Raw genomic sequence first — 19,084 nt, 5'->3', positions numbered from 1 at the left:
TACACAGGCACAGTAAACCAGAAACAGATATCCTCACAGCTCAGTAAGTTAGCGACAGGACCTTTACCCTGCAGGACTGTATGATGGGGTAATGGCCTACCCTCACATGTATCTTAGAGTGCTGCTGATTTTTACAAACTACCTGTTTATCCTGATATTTACGTGGCTTATAAATAAGTGTTCCACTGCAAACCTTAATTATATTTATGTAATATGTTAATAATTGTTAGTGGTTCAAATTCAGTTCCTTGTAGATTAGTACTTTGGCGAATATCATTTTCAGATTTTGATTCTTAAGAAGGCCATAGTATCTGTGAGGTGAGAGATGTTGGTTAGTTTGTATAGGTGGGTGAGCGTCACATCACTAAACAAAATGGCATTTCCCAGAACCTGAAAACTGATCAAGGAAGTGACCAATGGTGATAACAGGTAGAAAGGCAAGCAATAGATGGTCATTGTTCTCACTACTTGTCAACTCTGAAACAACAATACCCTCATTCCCAAACCTACAGACGTACTTTTTATTACATATGACGTCACCAATGTTCTGGTGCAGTCACCCTCCATTCTTATTGACCGTCAAACACATGAACAACAGATTTCTTCCTTTCACACACTAAGCTATTTCAGTGTGTTATGAAGAAACAGGGGAGCTGAAAAGGTATTTTGTTCGATTGTTCCTGACAAAGGATGAATGATGAGATGATGAGAGAAACGTGACCTCTGTGTCAAACCTTGAGGTGTGGAGGGGACACGTTTTTCCGTCTCCATTAAACGTGTTCTGTAAACACAATTGGGGCCGCCACGTGCAATGACAAAATTGCTGCCAGTACCACAGGTATTGACGTTGCGGGAATATAGGCTCATGAACAGGGTTTTTTTCTAGAAATATATTTGGTGACCACCTAAAGGATTTCAGGGATCACCAAAGGAAAACTGTAGCTGAGAAAATGTTAGTTCAGTTGGATTTTTGGGTGTAATGTGGTTTTGGACAAGCTGTTGGCAATATTTAATAGTTTGTAAATATTTATAATAGTTTGTTTGTTTGTTTGTTTGTTTGCAACCATACATGCTGACTTGTTTGATATTGAACATATATATAGTTCTACCCCTTTCAAACGCTATACTCGAAACTGTGCATTTGCTCCATTTTTATACACCCTGATGCAAGGGTTTCATAGTTAGGTTTTCATTTTGTGATGAACATAAGACAAGAGTTCAGGGAATAAAAAGAGGAATGAGTGAGTAAAGACATGCATTTGTGCAACGGAGTGAATTTGGAAGGGGAATATAGGATATGTCTTTGCTGTCAGAATTTACAATTTCGCAAAGTCTTAGGTTGCCAATAGCACCCCTAAAGACTTCGGATTTGACAACTGGTCAGGGTTCAAAAGACATTGCAGTCTAACAGATGTGGATTCAAAGACCATTGACAAACTAAAACACAAATAATGTTAGATATTTATTTTCTAAAGTGTGAGCAAATTAACTTATATTACTGGTATAACTGGTATATATTCAGTATATCTTAGAACTACTTATAAAATGCAATCATCCCTGAAAAAAACTCCTAACCTTATATTCTGATAATAAAGCTAGTCTGAACTCTGGATCATGAAACACCAGGACATTTTGACCATGCCGATTGTGATTTTTTGATAAATGAGTTGAAACAGATCTACATGTAAATCAGTATGTATCCCATCTCCAATCCTGATCCGGTGAGAAATTAGTTAGACTTATTGGTAATTAGTTGTTGCGTTTTGAAGGCCAGTGTGATCCAGGTGAACCAAGTGTGCTAAATGATGAGATTTGTGCTTAGAGTTTGGCAAAAATGTGAAAACAGTGGAATTGTGCTGAGAGTTTAGCAGGAGCAAGGTACGTTTTATTACTCTGTTTTCTGGGAATAATTGACGCAAGCAGAAACCAGAAAACAAGCCGTTTTTTTCGTTTTGACAAGAAAACGAAAATCAAAATTTCAGTTCGTTTATTCGTTTTTTGATTCTTACTGAGCGAAACGAATATACCACTCAATATCTGGTTTCCGCCGGTGGGCGGGTCCTCTTATTGGCTAGCGTGCTTCGTTGCCCTGTGCTCTTCATAATAAAAGTTCTTCCGTTTGATAATGTCGACAAAAAAATTACTGTATTATAGACACGGAGGACCACACCACCCCCAGTCAAGACTGACACGGCTTCAAATAACAATAATGGTATTCATAATCATTTGAAAATGAGAACTTATGAAGTTATGATGTATTCAGTGCAGTTGATGTTTAGCCACAGTTAATACATGCAGAGTAGACCTGAGGGCTTTACTACGACATCATTGTCCGGCTCGGAACTATGCGCTCTGTGCGCGTTCACATCAAAGGAGCTGCGTTCGCGGGCTGCTGATTTCCTCACAGCCTGAGAGCTATGAGGAATACAAGTGATTACAACACATTTCTAGCTGAACACTGCGCAGGGCTCTCCGTGAGACACACGCAATTCAACCCATCCACACGCTCACACGCCACACTTCGTATTTCTCACGCAGAGAAATTACCAGGATAGCGTCCACCAATTTGGGCCGCTATTTAACAGTGGAAGGGTAGGAATCAAATGCGTCCGGGTGAAATTTCAAAATCGTCCGGGAATTTATTAAAGCCTCAATACATGTTCACATTTAATTTGCGTTGCGTTCCTCTGGGTCTGTCACAAACTAGTTGGGCTATGCCCTCCCCTACTCAGTTCTGTTCGCTTTGCATTGGTGGAAGTGAGTAGGGGGAGTGGTTAAGTAAAGCCTTCAGATTGGACGGTTTGACTTTAGAGTTACCGTTGTTTTTTTTTTTTACCATTATTGTTTTATAGGGACAAACATTAACACATTTCTCCTGCAGGGGATTGATAAAGTTCTATCTATGTAACAGAAGGAAACACTTACTCATACTCCATCAAATATTCATACTCATACTTTGCACACTTTACCACAGCATTGGCCTACTGAATGCCACAGATATATTTTTAAGCATTGGACTGAATGCCACATAAATATAATATATGTTTTGCACGTTTGCAACGTTTAAAAGTTCAGGGAAAAGTCAACCCAGTCTCACCAATATGCGTACAGATCGCACGGTTTGACACTTTCAAAATGCGTGCAGTACATACGCCAAATGACCATTTTGCGTGCATATGATACGCAAAACCCAGCATTAACTGAATGGGAAATGCAATATTTTAGGACAGATTGTTGCATATTCTCGAAGAAAGTTGTCCAATCCCGGGTTGCTTTAACTCACTTCATTTATTATAAAGTCGTCGGCATGGTAAGTGAAGCTATACGGAGGGAATTGTATCTAACACGAGTGAGAGATAATAACTGGCTACTACGGGACGTGGGCAAAGGCCCATGTCCCCTCGCGGGTGTCGCTGAAAATCTCTGGCCACTATTCACCCCTTGTCCTCAGGTAGAGACCGCCAAGTGGGCGTGGCCGGGGTGACGTTATGGCTTCGGCTTCTTCACTTAATTAAAGGTGAAGAGGGAGCAGCCTTCAATAACGTCATGCTCCCCTTGTGGCTATGTGAGGGTAACGCAGCTTATGTTTGGTCCTACTTCCTAGTGGACAAGTGAGGGAAGCTTAGATTCTTAAAATACGTAACAATCCCTCCTTGGTCATCTTAGATGACCATACAATAATATTTTAAATCAGAAACACCATTTACCACACCGAAAACATAGTCAAATTAGGATCAATCATCAACACCATCAACCAGAGTGGAAACAACTCTTGAAGAGGGAAAAACCACTACGCGTCCCCATAACACTGAAACGGTATTCACATTGTGGGTCTCATTAGAAATACAGGTCATTATTTAACAATACAACAATGAACATGAATCTTGTTATCATACAATCACATGGCCAAACAGCACACAAACAAAACTATCAATAGAAATCCTGAGCTAATACTTTTGGTCATGTGCTACAAGGTCATACAATTTTCATCATGTGCAAAAGTAAAGTAAAAATTGGTAGTCATAATACAATTTTAAAAAATTCAAGATTATTGATAGCCTAGCATGGATTCGGGTGGTTCAGGTGATCTTCGTGCATTGGTTTGCTGTTGCATGTGGGTGGTTTTGGGCGTTGTTATTATCGAAGCCATTGTTTCTTCTGTCGCCGTCGGGCCTGTAATTCATGAACCCAAGACTCGTCCCTCCTTGTCAAGGGCTCAACTCAGAGAGGTTACTCCTACATCATGGGAGCCTCCAAACAGGTTCTCCGTCGTCGTCGTGTCAGTAACAGGTGGCCTGTAAAACAACCGTCTCAAAGATCAACTGTATGCAGCGATTCAGAACAAACATAGTCTGATATGGTTGTTTTAAAATTTGTTTCTAATGGTGGACAACCAAAACAGAACCGATTCAAATCCTGCTGTTATTTGATCTCCTCATGTGACTTAGTCCTTGCTCGGCGGTGGTAGTTTGTAGGCTCCGGGTGTGTCTGCATCTGGAACTTTTGTTTCTATTGCAGAAATACAAACTCATGTACAGCAGTTAGTTGTTCAAAAACATATTTCCATTAATTCTAATTTTAATTGTTTTACAGTATCTACTTTGATTTAATTTCACACTACATCCCTCCTTGCGCATTGCTTCAGCCATGCGCATTGAATGACAACCAAAGCTAACCACACCGTAGTGCAACCAAGTTGCTATAACCAAAAAGATGTAAAAGGGAAATAACAATGTTAAAATGTGCATGTTCAAATATCACTTCTGTGTTAACCGTATCTCATAATAACAGTTACCTTCATCATACTACCTGATTGTCCTACACTAACTATGTATATTGGATGACCTAATCTTCATTTATTCTACCTATTGCTCGCATTTGATGTTGTCCACACTTTGATTCACTCCTATGTACATCGCATACCACATCAAACGTGAATACGCCTTATTCTCTGCACAACATCCTATTGCGCCACTTTCTGCATACCACATCAAACGTGAATATGTCTTAGCAAAGTGAAGTAAAGTAAAACCCAGTTTTATCTTTACTTATTTTATAGCTATACATGTCCCGGACACGTTCATTACTATTTCCAAAACAGTTTTTTTTAGCTACGCAGGTCCCAGACCTAACTATACCATTACATGAACAGTATTTATTATTATAATTATCTAGTTTTTTGTTGGTCAACATCAAATCGATACATTAATTCAACCTTCTGACTTACTGACCCACCCGATTTCTCCCCGTGTGAGCCCGCGAATGACAACTCTCCCGGGGCCTCCCCATGAGCCCCACCGCCACCACTCCCCGTGTGAGCCCGCGATTGTACTCTCCCGGAGCCTCCCATTGAGCTCCACCGTTACCACCTCAGAACTCTGCAGGAACGATTAGTCGATTAACGCGTGGCTCGGAGGCTCCTCAAGGAGTGCAACAATCCTACGTCTTGACACCTGGTGCAGTCGACGTGTGGCTCGGGGGCTCCCAGGAAGTGCCACAATCCTACGTCTGACACCTGGTGAATCTTGAGCTAGGTCAATCAAAACCGTCTAAACTAGGTAGAATAAAGAGCCATCCAAACTTACAACAATTATGCACATCTTGGTATTAAATATATGGTGATATTCTATAAACAAAACAAAAACTGAACCTAAAAGAAAAATTCAGAAGTTATCGGTTGAAACAAATGTTATTGTAATTGAACTACAGCAGTTGAGCTAACTCCCGCCTTGTGCACCGGTTAAAACCATGTGCATCATTTATTAATTAAACATATTATTTTAGCAGTTGAACCCTGTGTCTATTTGAACCATCCTGGTTCTCTAATATCATTGTGCATGACACAACCCGTGTCTATTGCACTCCTGTTTTGATACACAAAACGCATGAAAACAGACAGAAGGGCCCAGCAACCTTGAAAAACATAATGTCTGAGTGTTAGGCATTCGTTACTGCATATACTGCTATTTCCTGAAGAGAGAGAGAGAGAATATTAAGATCAATGCACACAAACACAGGTTGTCAGGTTCTGACTACCGGACCTGGAAGACTGGGAAAGGGTGGGGGGGGGGGGTTACACGTGTGTAGGGGGCCTGGAGGGTCTTTTACCTTTAATAATTCATCGTCTTTAATAACAAAATACCAACAGACTTGAATGTAAGATGAAACATGCAGTCTAGGGTGGCATTTAGCGGATCGGCAGATAAGGTAGTATGCACTCCGAACGTCCGCTATGGTGCTACTGCTTAGGAACACAGATCGTGCCGGCCTCAGCGGAGAAGTGAAAGATAACTCGTTAATATACTATTTTGGCCCGATCTATACAGAGACCGATAGCGGAGGGCTTCACCTCTCAACCAGTACCAAGAATGATCGTTAACGACGAGTACTAAAAACAACTCAAGTGTGAAGAAAGGGGGATGTTGGGCCTTCAGTGTTCCTCGCAACCGTTGATCTACACGTGTTGTTATGCTAGGCCTCTGGAGCAGTACAATCGGACGGTGGCTAAAACAAATTTACACCTAATTGTTCTTATAACCAATCCTATTTCAGATTTAATCTTTAAAACAATGATTTATACTTACCTCAGACGTGTGTGGCCTGTTGAAGTTGTTTTAGCGTCGCGCCCGCCGGGATTCTAGGGACTTCCTTCCAAACGTCGCGGGTCACCATCTTTGTTGCATATTCTCGAAGAAAGTTGTCCAATCCCGGGTTGCTTTAACTCACTTCATTTATTATAAAGTCGTCGGCATGTTTCGGCATGGTAAGTGAAGCTATACGGAGGGAATTGTATCTAACACGAGTGAGAGATAATAACTGCCTACTACGGGACATGGGCAAAGGCCCATGTCCCCTCGCGGGCGTCGCTGAAAATCTCTGGCAACTATTCACCCCTTGTCCTCAGGTAGAGACCGCCAAGTGGGCGTGGCCGGGGTGACGTTATGGCTTCGGCTTCTTCACTTAATTAAAGGTGAAGTAGGAGCAGCCTTCAATAGCGTCATGCTCCCCTTGTGGCTATGTGAGGGTAACGCAGCTTATATGTTTGGTCCTACTTCCTAGTGGACAAGTGAGGGAAGCTTAGATTCTTAAAATACGTAACAAGATTCACCATTAAACGTGTTTCTAATGACATTTCTAGCGAGAAATTTACTTTTTCCTTGAATAATCTTCAGTCAGTGATTGTGTCTGATCTTTTGTTTTATAGTTATAAGGAAGATTTTATCGGCTCGCGCGCATGTTTCAACGACGTCAGGTTGCTAGGGACGCTGCTTTCGCTAAACCAGCAGCTCTCGTGTTTCCTGCGTTTGTGTTATTAAACCGTTACTTTATGTAACTTTTAATGATATTGTCATAACCACAGGCGAGGTAGTGAGCGAAGTAAGCTTGATAGTAGGTTTATTCGATTCCACAATCGGACAGGCAGGCACAGCTCCACCGGAAAACTACAACAACCAAAACTCCCGCCCGGAAGGAAACCCCCGGAACCCCCTCTCAGAAGGCCCGCCCCTTCCTCCCGAACCCTAGAATCAGTTCGAATCACGTTTTTCTGAGAGCCAGCCCAGTCGCCAAAAGCATACGTTGACAGTGTACGTTTTAGTGAACACTGGATTACGTCGCATTTCAACATAAAATAGCGTGTTAAGCACACACGCACACACACACACACACACACACACACACACACACACACACACACACACACACACACACACACACACACACACACACACACACACACACACACACACACACACACACACACACACACACACACAATGCATTTCGCTGCTAAAACAACAACTTGGGCCGCATGGGTGGATTTTGAACGGGATGTGGGCAGGACGTCCTGCCCACATCCCGTTCAAAATGTTGAACGATGTTGATTTAACGAGGCAGGGTTATTTGAAACAATTTATTAAATAAATATTTGCGAGAGGTCATTCCATCTCCTGAGTTTGCTTCCTAAATATGTCTAGTGTACACCCCTACTGTCCACAAGTACCCCCCTTCCCCATATGGATTTGGATCATTGTTGCCACGTCCCAGTGGTGGTGGTATCATATATATGAAAGAGGGCATTCAATTATGATCAATTAGGAGGCCAAATCCCTAAAGGAAGTGATGCAATAGGTGACAACATTTAAGCAAGCTGTACCTTGGCGTCTCTTATATATCAAAGGGGGTCTCAAAGGACGCATAGACGCTTTAACCTGTGGCTCCAGCCATACAGGAAATGACTCAGCAAGTGCTCCATCTCGTTGCACCTCAACCAGCGGCTCGCTCGCTCGCTGAAGTTCTTCCCAGACCTACACCCTAGCCATCCAACATGCATATCTGAGAATCAGGCCTCTCTTTAACAATAACAAAAAGTTATGAGAGAAATACCCGACATAATTGGGAAGCAAACTCAGGAGATGGAATGACCTCTCGCAAATATTTATTTAATAAATTGTTTCAAATAACCCTGCCTCTTTAAATCAACATCGTTCAACATTTTGAACGGGATGTGGGCAGGACGTTTCTTGCAGGCAGGACCTGGCAACCCTGCGTCCTGCCCACATCCCGTTCAAAATCCACCCAGAAGCAGCCCAAGTTGTTGTTTTAGCAGCGAAATGCATTGTGTGTGTGTGTGTGTGTGTGTGTGTGTGTGTGTGTGTGTGTGTGTGTGTGTGTGTGTGTGTGTGTGTGTGTGTGTGTGTGTGTGTGTGTGTGTGTGTGTGCTTAACACGCTATTTTATGTTGAAATGCGACGTAATCCAGTGTTCACTAAAACGTACACTGTCAACGTATGCTTATGGCGACTGGGCTGGCTCACTGAAAAACGTGTTTCTAACAAGATGATATTGTAGCATCACAGGGTTCGGGAGGAGGGGGCGGGCCTTCTGAGAGGGGGTTCCGGGGGTTTCCTTCCGGGCGGGAGTTTTGGTTGTTGTAGATTTCCGGTGGAGCTGTGCCTGCCTGTCCGATTGTGGAATCCAATAAACCTGCTATCAAGCTTACTTCGCTCACTACCTCGCCTGTGGTTATGACAATATCATTAAAAGTTACATAAAGTAACGGTTTAATAACACAAACGCAGAAAACACGTGAGCTGCTGGTTTAGCGAAAGCAGCGTCCCTAGCAACCTGACGTTGTTGAAACATGCGAGCGAGCCGATAAAATCTTCCTAATAACTATAAAACTAAAGATCAGACACAATCCCTGACTGAAGATTATGCAAGTAAAAAGTATATTTCTCGCTAGAAATGTTATTAGAAACACGTTTAACCGTGAATCGGTCCTAAAATATTGCATTTCCCATTCAGATAATAAAGATCATACACATTCACTGACTGAAGATTATTCAAGGAAAAAGTACATTTCTCGCTAGAAATGTCATTAGAAACACGTTTAATGGTGTCTGTTTTAGGAATCTGTCCAAAAATATTGCATTTCCCATTCAGTTAATGCTGGGTTTTGCGTATCATATGCACGCGAAATGGACGCATCCGCCCTCCACAGTAGTTAATGCTGGGTTTTGCGTAACATATGCACGCGAAATGGTCATTTGGCGTATGTAGGCCTACTGCACGCATTTTGAAAGTGTCAAACCGTGCGATCTGTACGCATATTGGTGAGACTGTGCGCATCTGTTGACCTTTATCCATTTACAGAAAAAAACAAAAGCAAAGAGATTTTGCAGCAGTAGCACACTTTTACTTAAACAGAGTGGGATAGGAATCAGGTTAACAAAACATCTAAGAACATCTAAGCTGTCTAACACATTACCAACGCAACATTGAAACATCGTAAAACATCACAAAAAAAAACAGCTGGAATACAAAGAGTTTGCTTTGTATTCCAGCTGGCCTGTTATGAGCAAATTTATATACTCTACTATGCATCCATTCCAAAACATGTTCCAAGTAGGCTATAGGGCAACGCATAATGCATCCTGGAAAGAGTGAAGCTTGCCTGCTCACACGTTAAAATGACTGTCACAACTGCCATGAGCAAAGAGGAAAACCATTTGTACATAGTGTAGGCTACAGTAGCCTATTCGATATTGAATGAAGTAGGTTACTTTACACTCCCTGTCACTGTACAGAGGAGACAATATGAGTTGCTTGTACAGCACCTTAAAAAACTCACTGTAGCCTATATTCATAGGCACACCCAGCCTCGCTTTCACTATAACACGCACTCGCATTCTGTAAACACCATCAGTAAATAATAATATGAAAACATTATAAAATATCTTTCAACAAGAAAAAATAATTTGTTTACTGTAAATGGATAAAGGTCAACAAATGCGCCATTTTCAGCTGTCAGAAATGTGTTGTAATCACTTGTATTCCTCATAGCTCTCAGGCTGTGAGGAAATCAGCAGCCCAAGAGTGTGTTTGGATCCAAAACAGACATAAGAAAGGAAGACGGTCCATGAAAATGTAAATAGAATATGGTGCGAAAAACAGGAACAAAAATCAGTTGACACAAGTGGAAACTGGAACGTACAGGAAGAATCAAGACTAGCAGGGAACCATAGGAATAAACTGCTAGGGAAACACTGGGACCTGCTACAAACCACAGACAATCTGCCAACAGGGGAACTGAAAGGGCTGACCTAAATAGACCAAAACGAGGTTGAACTTAATAGACACAGCAGGTAGAGAAAATTCAGGGAAATAATACTCAACGTAAAAAATGAGGACATCTAGAGGACAAAACAAAAACTACACATAAAAGTAAGAGGAGTAAAAATCCCTGGATGGATAGGTGTGTGTGTGTGTGTCCAAGACCTGTTTAAATCCAAACTACTTCCTCCCCACTAAAAACACATGTTTTATATTATTCAAGCAGAACAGCATTGCTTACCTCTCAATGCGCCCAAAACGCACCATATGGTTCATAGGAGCTAACAGAGAAACACATTTTCAGTTTTTGTATCAAAGATCAAAATCACTGCAGTAGTTTTCTCAATGGTTTTATTGAGAGGGTACACGGGTTAGCTCCAGCATTGGTGCACGGGGTTAGCAGTGGCCAATATATCACACACACACAAACACACAGGCACACATCTTGGGAAACAATCTCAAAATGAACTAGAAAACCACTCATGCCCTCGCTCCCTTTTGTCAGTGTAGCAACAAAAAGAAACGGACCAACAAATAAAAGATTAGATTGCCTCAACAAGGAAACGTTTTTTTAAACTAAAAACTCGTTCATTTGAGTGTGATTGACAACATATATATATATTTTTTTTTCAGATAATAGCAGAAATAGCAGAAGAGGAAGCTGATTCATAGAACAAATCAACAGAGAGTTGAACACACTGCCAAGGCTAAATATCCATCAACAACGTTAAACCTACCATAACTCAACAACTGTTTTTTTATTCTTTCAACAGGTGACCAAAACAGGTAACATATATACACACACAACGGCCACACCCGGCTGCTTTTAGTTGTCGGGGGTAACCTTCACCGAGCGATGTGACCATGTGATCATGTGGGTGTGGCCATCGTGCGGGTGTGGTCATGGTGTGGGCATGGTCATGAGGTGGGCGTGGCCAGGTCTAACGTCAGCCAGCATCTTATAGAGGTCATCACTAGACGTTCAAGGTCAACCGTCTCTGCGAAGGCACTTCCCCCCGCGAGTGATGCGCCGCCAACGGAAAAATACGACTAGACAGAGAGACACGCGCACTCTGGACAACTTTACGTGACGCAAAATGGCGGCAGGAAGCACAGCGGACTCCCTCAGTCCCGTAGCTAGGCAGAGAGCATAGGTATTTGAGAAAAAAAAGGAAAATAAAATAAAATAAAAATTGTTCAGGGAATGGTTTGGTTGGCAAGGCTCACAGTGTCCACCTCCGGGAAGGGCACGCGCTCACGTGGGCTCTGGTGGCATGGTGTGATTGGTCCAGGCGTCTAACTCTCCAGTACCATTGGCCGGGCGGCCCGGGAGGGGCGGGGCTGAGGTGGGCGGGCCGTGGGGTCATGAGGCGACCACCTGTACGTAGTTGGCCGGGTACAGGCCCACCTGGCCATTGGACAGCCGGCCTTGGCACCACCCCTGCTCATCCTCCTCCGTCATCTTCAGCAGCTGTTCTCCTGCACAGAGGGGTGGAGGAGGGGGGTGGAGGGGGGGGTGGAGGGTGGGGTGGAGGGGGTGGAGTGGAGGGGGGGGGGGGGGGGGGGGGGGGGGGGGGTGGGTGGAGGGTGGGGGTGGAGGTGAGGTCGTGTTCATGTGTAGCGAGGACGTGGTAGGTAGGTGTGAAACGAAATTTCACGAGGGTTTGTGAAATCGCAATATTTAGCAACTTTTTCCTGATACTGTCAAACTGAAGAGGCCACTGGTCCACCAACATGAACATTGCAGAATTCAGCACATTACAGTGATGACACGGCAGTCACAGTGAAGTGACACTAGAGTGTGACACTGCACTGAAGCTCCAGTGAAATGACACACGACAGTGACACACCAGTTCACTTAAACCTTCATTAATTGAATAAAAAGGTATGCCTGCTAATATTCAGCAATTGCTTTATTATTTATAGTAGGTGCAACCGATTATCAATTGAATCGATAATCGGGATAATTAGTTTTGTCATAATCACGCAGCCCTAGTTGATATCTACCATCAACCAATTCAATCAGCCTTCTGAATCCATGCATTGATGTAAACACACCAGGACACACCACACTTTGAAAATAATACATCTGCACCAATGAGTGAGTATTAATCCTCTCATTATGGATTCTAGGTTGTAGTTTTGATAAAAGCATCCATCAAACATGATCACTTTAAATCCCAAATGATTATTTTGCCAAACTGGTAAATAACCTTGGAACTTTTCACACAAACTGTATGAAACATACAGTTGAGATCCTTAGGACCCAGATATGTAACTTTGTCTACCATGCATACAAATATGAAAAATAGTAGCATGTATCATGACTGTGCATATCATGACTCAGTGTGTATATCAGTGTGTATATAATGACTGAGTGTGTGTGTGTATATCATGACTCAGTGTGTATATCAGTGTGTATATCATGACTGAGTGTGTGTGTGTGTGTATATCATGACTCAGTGTGTATATCATGACTGTGTGTGTGTGTGTGTGTGTGTGTGTGTGTGTGTGTGTGTGTGTGTGTGTGTGTGTGTGTGTGTGTGTGTGTGTGTGTGTGTGTGTGTTTGCGCGCGCGTCACAAGTGCGCCACGTCTCCTCAGTGTGTGTAAGGACCCACAGAGGCGTGGGTGATTAATGGGCGTTAGTAGGGATTAATACCTGCTTTAAAGCTCAGCTCGTCGGCCTCCTGGCCCGTGTAATCATAGAGCGCACGGACAGGCACAGCCTCTACCTTATCCTCCTCCTCTTCCACCTCCACCTCCTCCTCCTCCTCCTCCTGCTGCTGCTGCTTCTCCACCTCACCCACGCCGTTCACCCCCAGGCCCTTCTTAGAGCCGTCCTCGTCCGACCAGTCCGAGGAATAGTCCTTCACCCTGCGGAGGACGGGAGGGAGGGAGGGAGGGAGGTGAGAGGGAGGGAGGACGGGAGAGAGGGAGGACGGGAGAGAGGGAGGACGGGAGAGAGGGAGGGAGGGAGGGAGGGAGGGAGGGAGGTGAGAGGGAGAAAGAGAGAATGTCAAGGGTGTGTATTGAAGTTAAAGCGGCTTTGAGGAATGAACCTGAGGTAATTTCTCAAAGAGTCAAGAGTCAGACTTGGCTTTGGGTTGATTGCGTGCGTGTGCGCGTGCGCGTGCGTGTGTGCGTGTGTGTGTTAGAGCTGGGCGATTAATCGATTTTTAATCGTAATTCGAATTTATGGTCAACAATCTATTTTTTTTTTTGAAGATAAAAATGACAACATGGCAGCATGTACTGAAAATAGTGAGTATTTAGAGTTAGGCTAAAGTCTGTGGCAATCAAATTTTGCTTCTGTTAATCTTCAAATAAAATCCAAACTTAAAAATATATATATATTTGTGATTTATAGAAAAGAAATCTATTAAAATCGGGTTATGTTTGAAAAAATCTTAGATTTTATTTTTAAGCCAAATCACCCAGCCCTAGCGTGTGTATGTGTGCGTGCATGGAGGGCGTTCCCTCTTATGTCTGTTAGTCTGTGCTCATGTCCATCGGCATTAACCTACACTGCGATAAGCGTCTAGCTTGCATGTCCGCTCTAGCTACTGTTCTGAGCGGGATGTGACGAAACAGCGTGGACCAAAGCGTGACCTTAACAGAATTCCTTTGACTGGTATGAACTGAAACTCAGGACCTTGAAGCGTAGGCCTAAAGTCAGATGGAACATAACCACATTGCACGCGTTCTTCATCATACTTCCCCGATCAGTATTTTTATCTCTGCTGATTCAGAATGCAATTTCAGATGATCTGTTGATTGTCTGAGTGCCCTCATCCGCATCGTCACCTGCTCGCCGGGATAGGGTCGCTGGGGCAGCAGCTCAAGCAAGGTCAACGATTGTCTCAGTGAAACAACTTCAATAAAAAAGGTAAAAGTGACACAGAATCATTGCCCAGATTCTGTTTCCAGCATTCATTCAATTCAATTTTATTTGTATAGCCCTTAATCACCATAACGGTCTCAAAGGGCTTAACAGGCCAAATGTTTATGACATGAAAGATTTATTCATATCGAACTGAATACTAATTTGGGTCAAAATGGGCTGGGGCATGCAGGGCAGAAATGGAATCCCATCATGCACCTCTGCTGGTTCATGGTGAGGCCCCTCAGCTCCCTAACCAGGTCAAGGAGCGAGGGGAACACAACCTTTTGTTCAGTTAACATTCTAACGATGATCTTTAATAACCCCTCTGAAAGGTTGTAGCCATTCAGGAGAGGAGCGGTCCATGAGCGGGCCGAACAACGTGGTGAACAGTGGCTCTGCTATTCCGGGGCAGTGATAATGACCGTAGGGAGCGAGGCGCGGGCCCTGCTGGGAGGGGTTTGGGAGAGAAACCGTGCTACTGGGGGCTAATGGGGCCATGGGGAGGGAGAGAGAGACAGGGTGCTTCTCTTTTGAAGAGCCCAGCGGGAGCATGTCTGACCCCCCCCCCCAAACACACATAGGGAAACACAACAACACGCAACCTCTGAAGCCTGAGTCAGCGATTTAAGTTAGCAATTAAGAGTGTGAAGTCAGGCCAAGTACCGAGAGTTCAAATACTGGGGTGGGCCCCACGAGGGCACACACACACACACACACAAAAACACACACACACTCTGACGGGATAAAAGCCAGGAGATAGATAGTGCACTCCGCTGTTCCTGGTAGCATAAATATCACGCGAGCGCTGTTTGGAGGAAGTGGGTTTCAGATCCACTCCTAGTCCGAGTCCGACTCAGTTACGTATAGCTATGAGGATTTTGATGATACATTTTCTCAACCTCTGAACGCAGGAGACGGAGCCGACGGAACGGGCGGACCCACAATGCATTGCGGGATGGCCCCAGGCAAAGTCAATGACATCCCGTCAACGGACGGATGCAGTGGGCAAGGGGTGTAACACACACACACACACACACACACACACACACACACACACACACACACACACACACACACACACACACACACACACACACACACACACACACACACACACACACACTATATACGTATTCACCTGCTTGTGTCCAGGATGGTGGGGGTCGGAGTGGGCGGGGCATCCTCCGCACCGGACGGCACGATGTTGGTGAGGGTGACCACGTTGTCCTCGTCATGACAACCCTTCTCCTTCCTGCTGATGGAGCGACTCGCATCCGGGGACCACTCCTGAGCACGCACACGCACACGCACACACACACACACACACACAAACACACACGATGAAGGATTTCAACAGAAAATGATTGCTCACTACAAGCCCCCCCCCCCCCGCCCCCTTCCCCCCCCCCCCCCCCCCCCCCCCCCCCCCCCTAAGCTGTGGCAGTGTGCCAGTAACCTAGACGCGGCGGGAACTGATCTACAGTACGATACGGTTTCTCAAAATAAAAACACAGAACAGTGTAGTATGTGTGCGTGCACTTGTGTGGGCGCATGTGTCCACACACGTACACACATGCGTGTGGGCTTGTGTGGGCGCATGTGTCCACACGTACACACATACGCACACGTAAACACATGCGTGTCTACGTGTGCGTTGAGAGAGCGAGAGCGAGAGAGAGAGCGAGAGAAAGAGAGAGAGAGAGACACCAGGACAATGCCTCCCTCTGTGTGTGTGAGCTGAGGGAATGCCAAGAGATTCCTGAGGACATGGCAGCTCTCTGGCTCCTCCCCTGTCCCTGTGGGGGCGGCCAGGTGTAGCCAGAGGACCCATTCAGACTGGGTGATGCACACACACCAACATGCTGCCGTCAGCCCTATTTCCAGCGCTCCGGGCGATGGTCGTCGGGTTAGGCCTTTGTGGTCACACAGACGCTTGCATAGAAGGCTACCGCACGGCCTCACAACCCACGTGGAATCATAGAGGAGAGGAGATTATAAAGAAAAACATAACCAAGTTCTATTTAGAAAGAGGTTTCTATTTTTCTTTCGCAGGGTCACTAATGGAGGCTGATAAATCCGCTGATCACCCCTAATCTGGCATCCCCAAGAGGCTAAATGTGTTCCGTGTTCCTCAAAGTTGACTCTGACTGTATACTTTGGCTCCCTGTATTAAGCCCCGAGCAGGGGAAGGACACATCAAACGTAAAATGAAAAGGCGCTAATAAATATAAAAGAGAGAATTCCTGCTCATTTGGTTTTTTGGTTTTTACAGGAAACCGATCCGGGCGTGTGAAAACCTCTCGGTGAACCATCATAGCGTGAGTCCTCTCTAATGGGCGCTAACTAGGGTGCTGCGGCGAACGTGTGTGGAAGTGTGTGCTCATGAGGAAGAGGGTCTTTGGCTCATTCCTCCGACAGCCATTCTAAGGCCCACTCAAGCCCCCCCCCCCCCCCGGTCACACAACAAGGCTTTCACTCCGAGCTGCTCGATTCACATGCATTCCTCGTGGGTCGTAGCGCCTCATACGCCAAGTACCACGCAGGCTCTCAGAAACACAAAGGACTGGAAGTGGATACTTGGGTTATAATGCTAGACCAAAATTAAATGAATGAATTGAGGTTCTTGAATGAATTGTAAATGGACTGCATTCTTACAGCTCTTTTCTAACCCGTTGCCCCTCGAAGTGCTTTACAATATTGCGGAACATTCACCCATTCATGCACGCATTCGCTCGCTAGGCGGTGTCGGCCATGGAAGGCGACAGCCAGCTCGTCAGGAGTATTCAGGGTGAGGCGTCTCGCTCAGGGACACCTTGCCACTCTGCTAGGAGGAGCCGGGGATCGAACTAGCATCCTTCCGGTTACCAGCCAATGAGTGAGTGAATGAGCGAGCGAGCGAGTGAGCTAGAAAGTGAGTGAGCCGGGTGAATGAGACGACTGAGTGAGCAAAGGGCCAGCGTGATGTTTACCTCAAACTGGGGCCAGTTCATGCTCATGCCGGGCCCGTGGGTGTTCCTCCACCACTTCAGGTCTTCCACGTCGTTGGCTGCGTTGATGGTCTGCCCCAGGTCTTGGTGCAGGCTCTGGAACCTTCCACATCAGAGCACCACAGTCACACGGTGAGCACCTCATCACAAACAACCACGATATGCAAGAGAAGTTATCTTTATTCTTCTGCGTTTCACAGCGTTTGATTTCAGTACGTGACGTTTGAGTGACACCCGGTCTGAGGTCAAGGGTCAGGTTCTCAACCAGGCCACCTTAGATAAGCTTCCAGAGAGGTCAAAAGAACAGCCCTCCATGATCCAATAGAGTTAGGTTTGAGGTGTTCGGGCAATGTCCTTCAACCAAACCCCCGGGCTCCCTCGCGGGCTTCTTTAATAAAGAAAACAACACATGTGGGGTACACGCCCCCCCCATTAAACCCTCCGCTTCTAATGAAATCCATAAAGGTTTGAATGAAATAGATGGAATGATGGGGATTGTGTGTGTGTGTGTCGTGTGTGTGTGTGTCGTGTGTGTCGTGTGTCGTGTGTGTGTGTGTGTGTGTGTGCAAGGCCTGTTTAAATTAAAAAGACAACCTCCCCACTAAAAGACAGAGTAGATTTGCCTTAAAGCGGTTGAAAATAGAAAAGAAAAATACAGCTACCATATCCAACCTCTAGGTGGTGCTGTAGAGCAGTGGCCAGATTCCAGCCCTCCGCAGAGGTAAATTCTGACATTTCCAAAGCACATTCGTTTTCTTTTCCCTGGACACACCCTGTGACCGCCACAGGGTGTGCCTTACTAGAGACGGAATCGTCCCAGCATTCAACTCTTGCAGGTTCAATTGACATTGACATAACCGGTTCTTAAAATAACAATGCCGATATACTTGACACCACATTCAGCTACCAGCTATCATATGACCCAAATAAATATATGGTACCGAACTCACAATGCTGGGCTGAAGTAAAATCCATGAATTCCGCAACATGAACAGGTTCGATATCTAAAGTCAAATTCCAACCAATATTTAGACAGCGGTGCACTTGTTCATTAGCAAACAGTGTCACCATGGGAACGATGAGTCATTTAAATAAATATGAGGGGAGAGGGAAAATAATAGTTAATGGAAAACCGCAAAAGTGGTCGAGTCACTCTCAGACTCGCACAAACACACACCCATCTATCCCACGCACAGAACAAATGTTAATGTAGTTTGAGCATGGATTTAGCATTAGGGCAAATCATTAAAATCCCACCAATCTGTGTGTGTGTGTGTGTGTGTGCGTCTACACAAAGTGTGTGTCTGTGTCTCCCTCCTACCCATCTTGGCAGGACAGGTGTGTGTGTCCCACCCGTCTTGTGTGCGTCCTACACGTGTGTGTGTGTCTGACTGTCTATCTGTCTGTCCTACCCGTCTTGGCAGGACAGGTCAAGGTAGGAGTGTGTGTGTGTGTCTGCGTCTTTGTGTCTGTCTGTCTGCTCGTCTGTGTGTCTGCGTCTGTGCGTCCACGTGTGTGTGTGTGTCTGTGTGTGCGTGTGTCTCCTACCCCTCCTGGCGGGACAGGTCCAGGTGTGTGTGGATGTCCTGCAGCACCTCC

General features: G+C 45.0%; 1 protein-coding gene across 5 annotated transcripts in view; it reads right to left on the bottom strand.

The window, feature by feature from the left end:
* Positions 1-10,947: 10,947 nt before the first annotated feature.
* Positions 10,948-19,084, bottom strand: part of pacsin3 (protein kinase C and casein kinase substrate in neurons 3) — a 21,649-nt gene continuing 13,512 nt past the window's right edge. For all 5 annotated transcript variants that reach the window (XM_030376830.1, XM_030376829.1, XM_030376832.1 and 2 more), the window contains 5 exons: positions 19,034-19,084; positions 17,468-17,588; positions 15,637-15,785; positions 13,275-13,489; positions 10,948-12,092 (listed from right to left, as the gene is read on the bottom strand). The exon at positions 19,034-19,084 is cut by the window's right edge and continues 125 nt beyond it. In XM_030376830.1, the coding sequence (XP_030232690.1) occupies positions 11,977-12,092; positions 13,275-13,489; positions 15,637-15,785; positions 17,468-17,588; positions 19,034-19,084 (652 nt within the window). In that variant the 3' untranslated portion in view covers positions 10,948-11,976. The remainder of the gene's footprint in view (positions 12,093-13,274; positions 13,490-15,636; positions 15,786-17,467; positions 17,589-19,033) is intronic.

Source organism: Gadus morhua, chromosome 14 (assembly GCF_902167405.1).
Source record: "Gadus morhua chromosome 14, gadMor3.0, whole genome shotgun sequence".
Lineage (NCBI taxonomy): Eukaryota > Metazoa > Chordata > Actinopteri > Gadiformes > Gadidae > Gadus > Gadus morhua.
The sequence above is the reverse complement of the archived record's forward strand: the minus strand, read 5'-3'. Positions and strand labels throughout refer to the sequence as shown.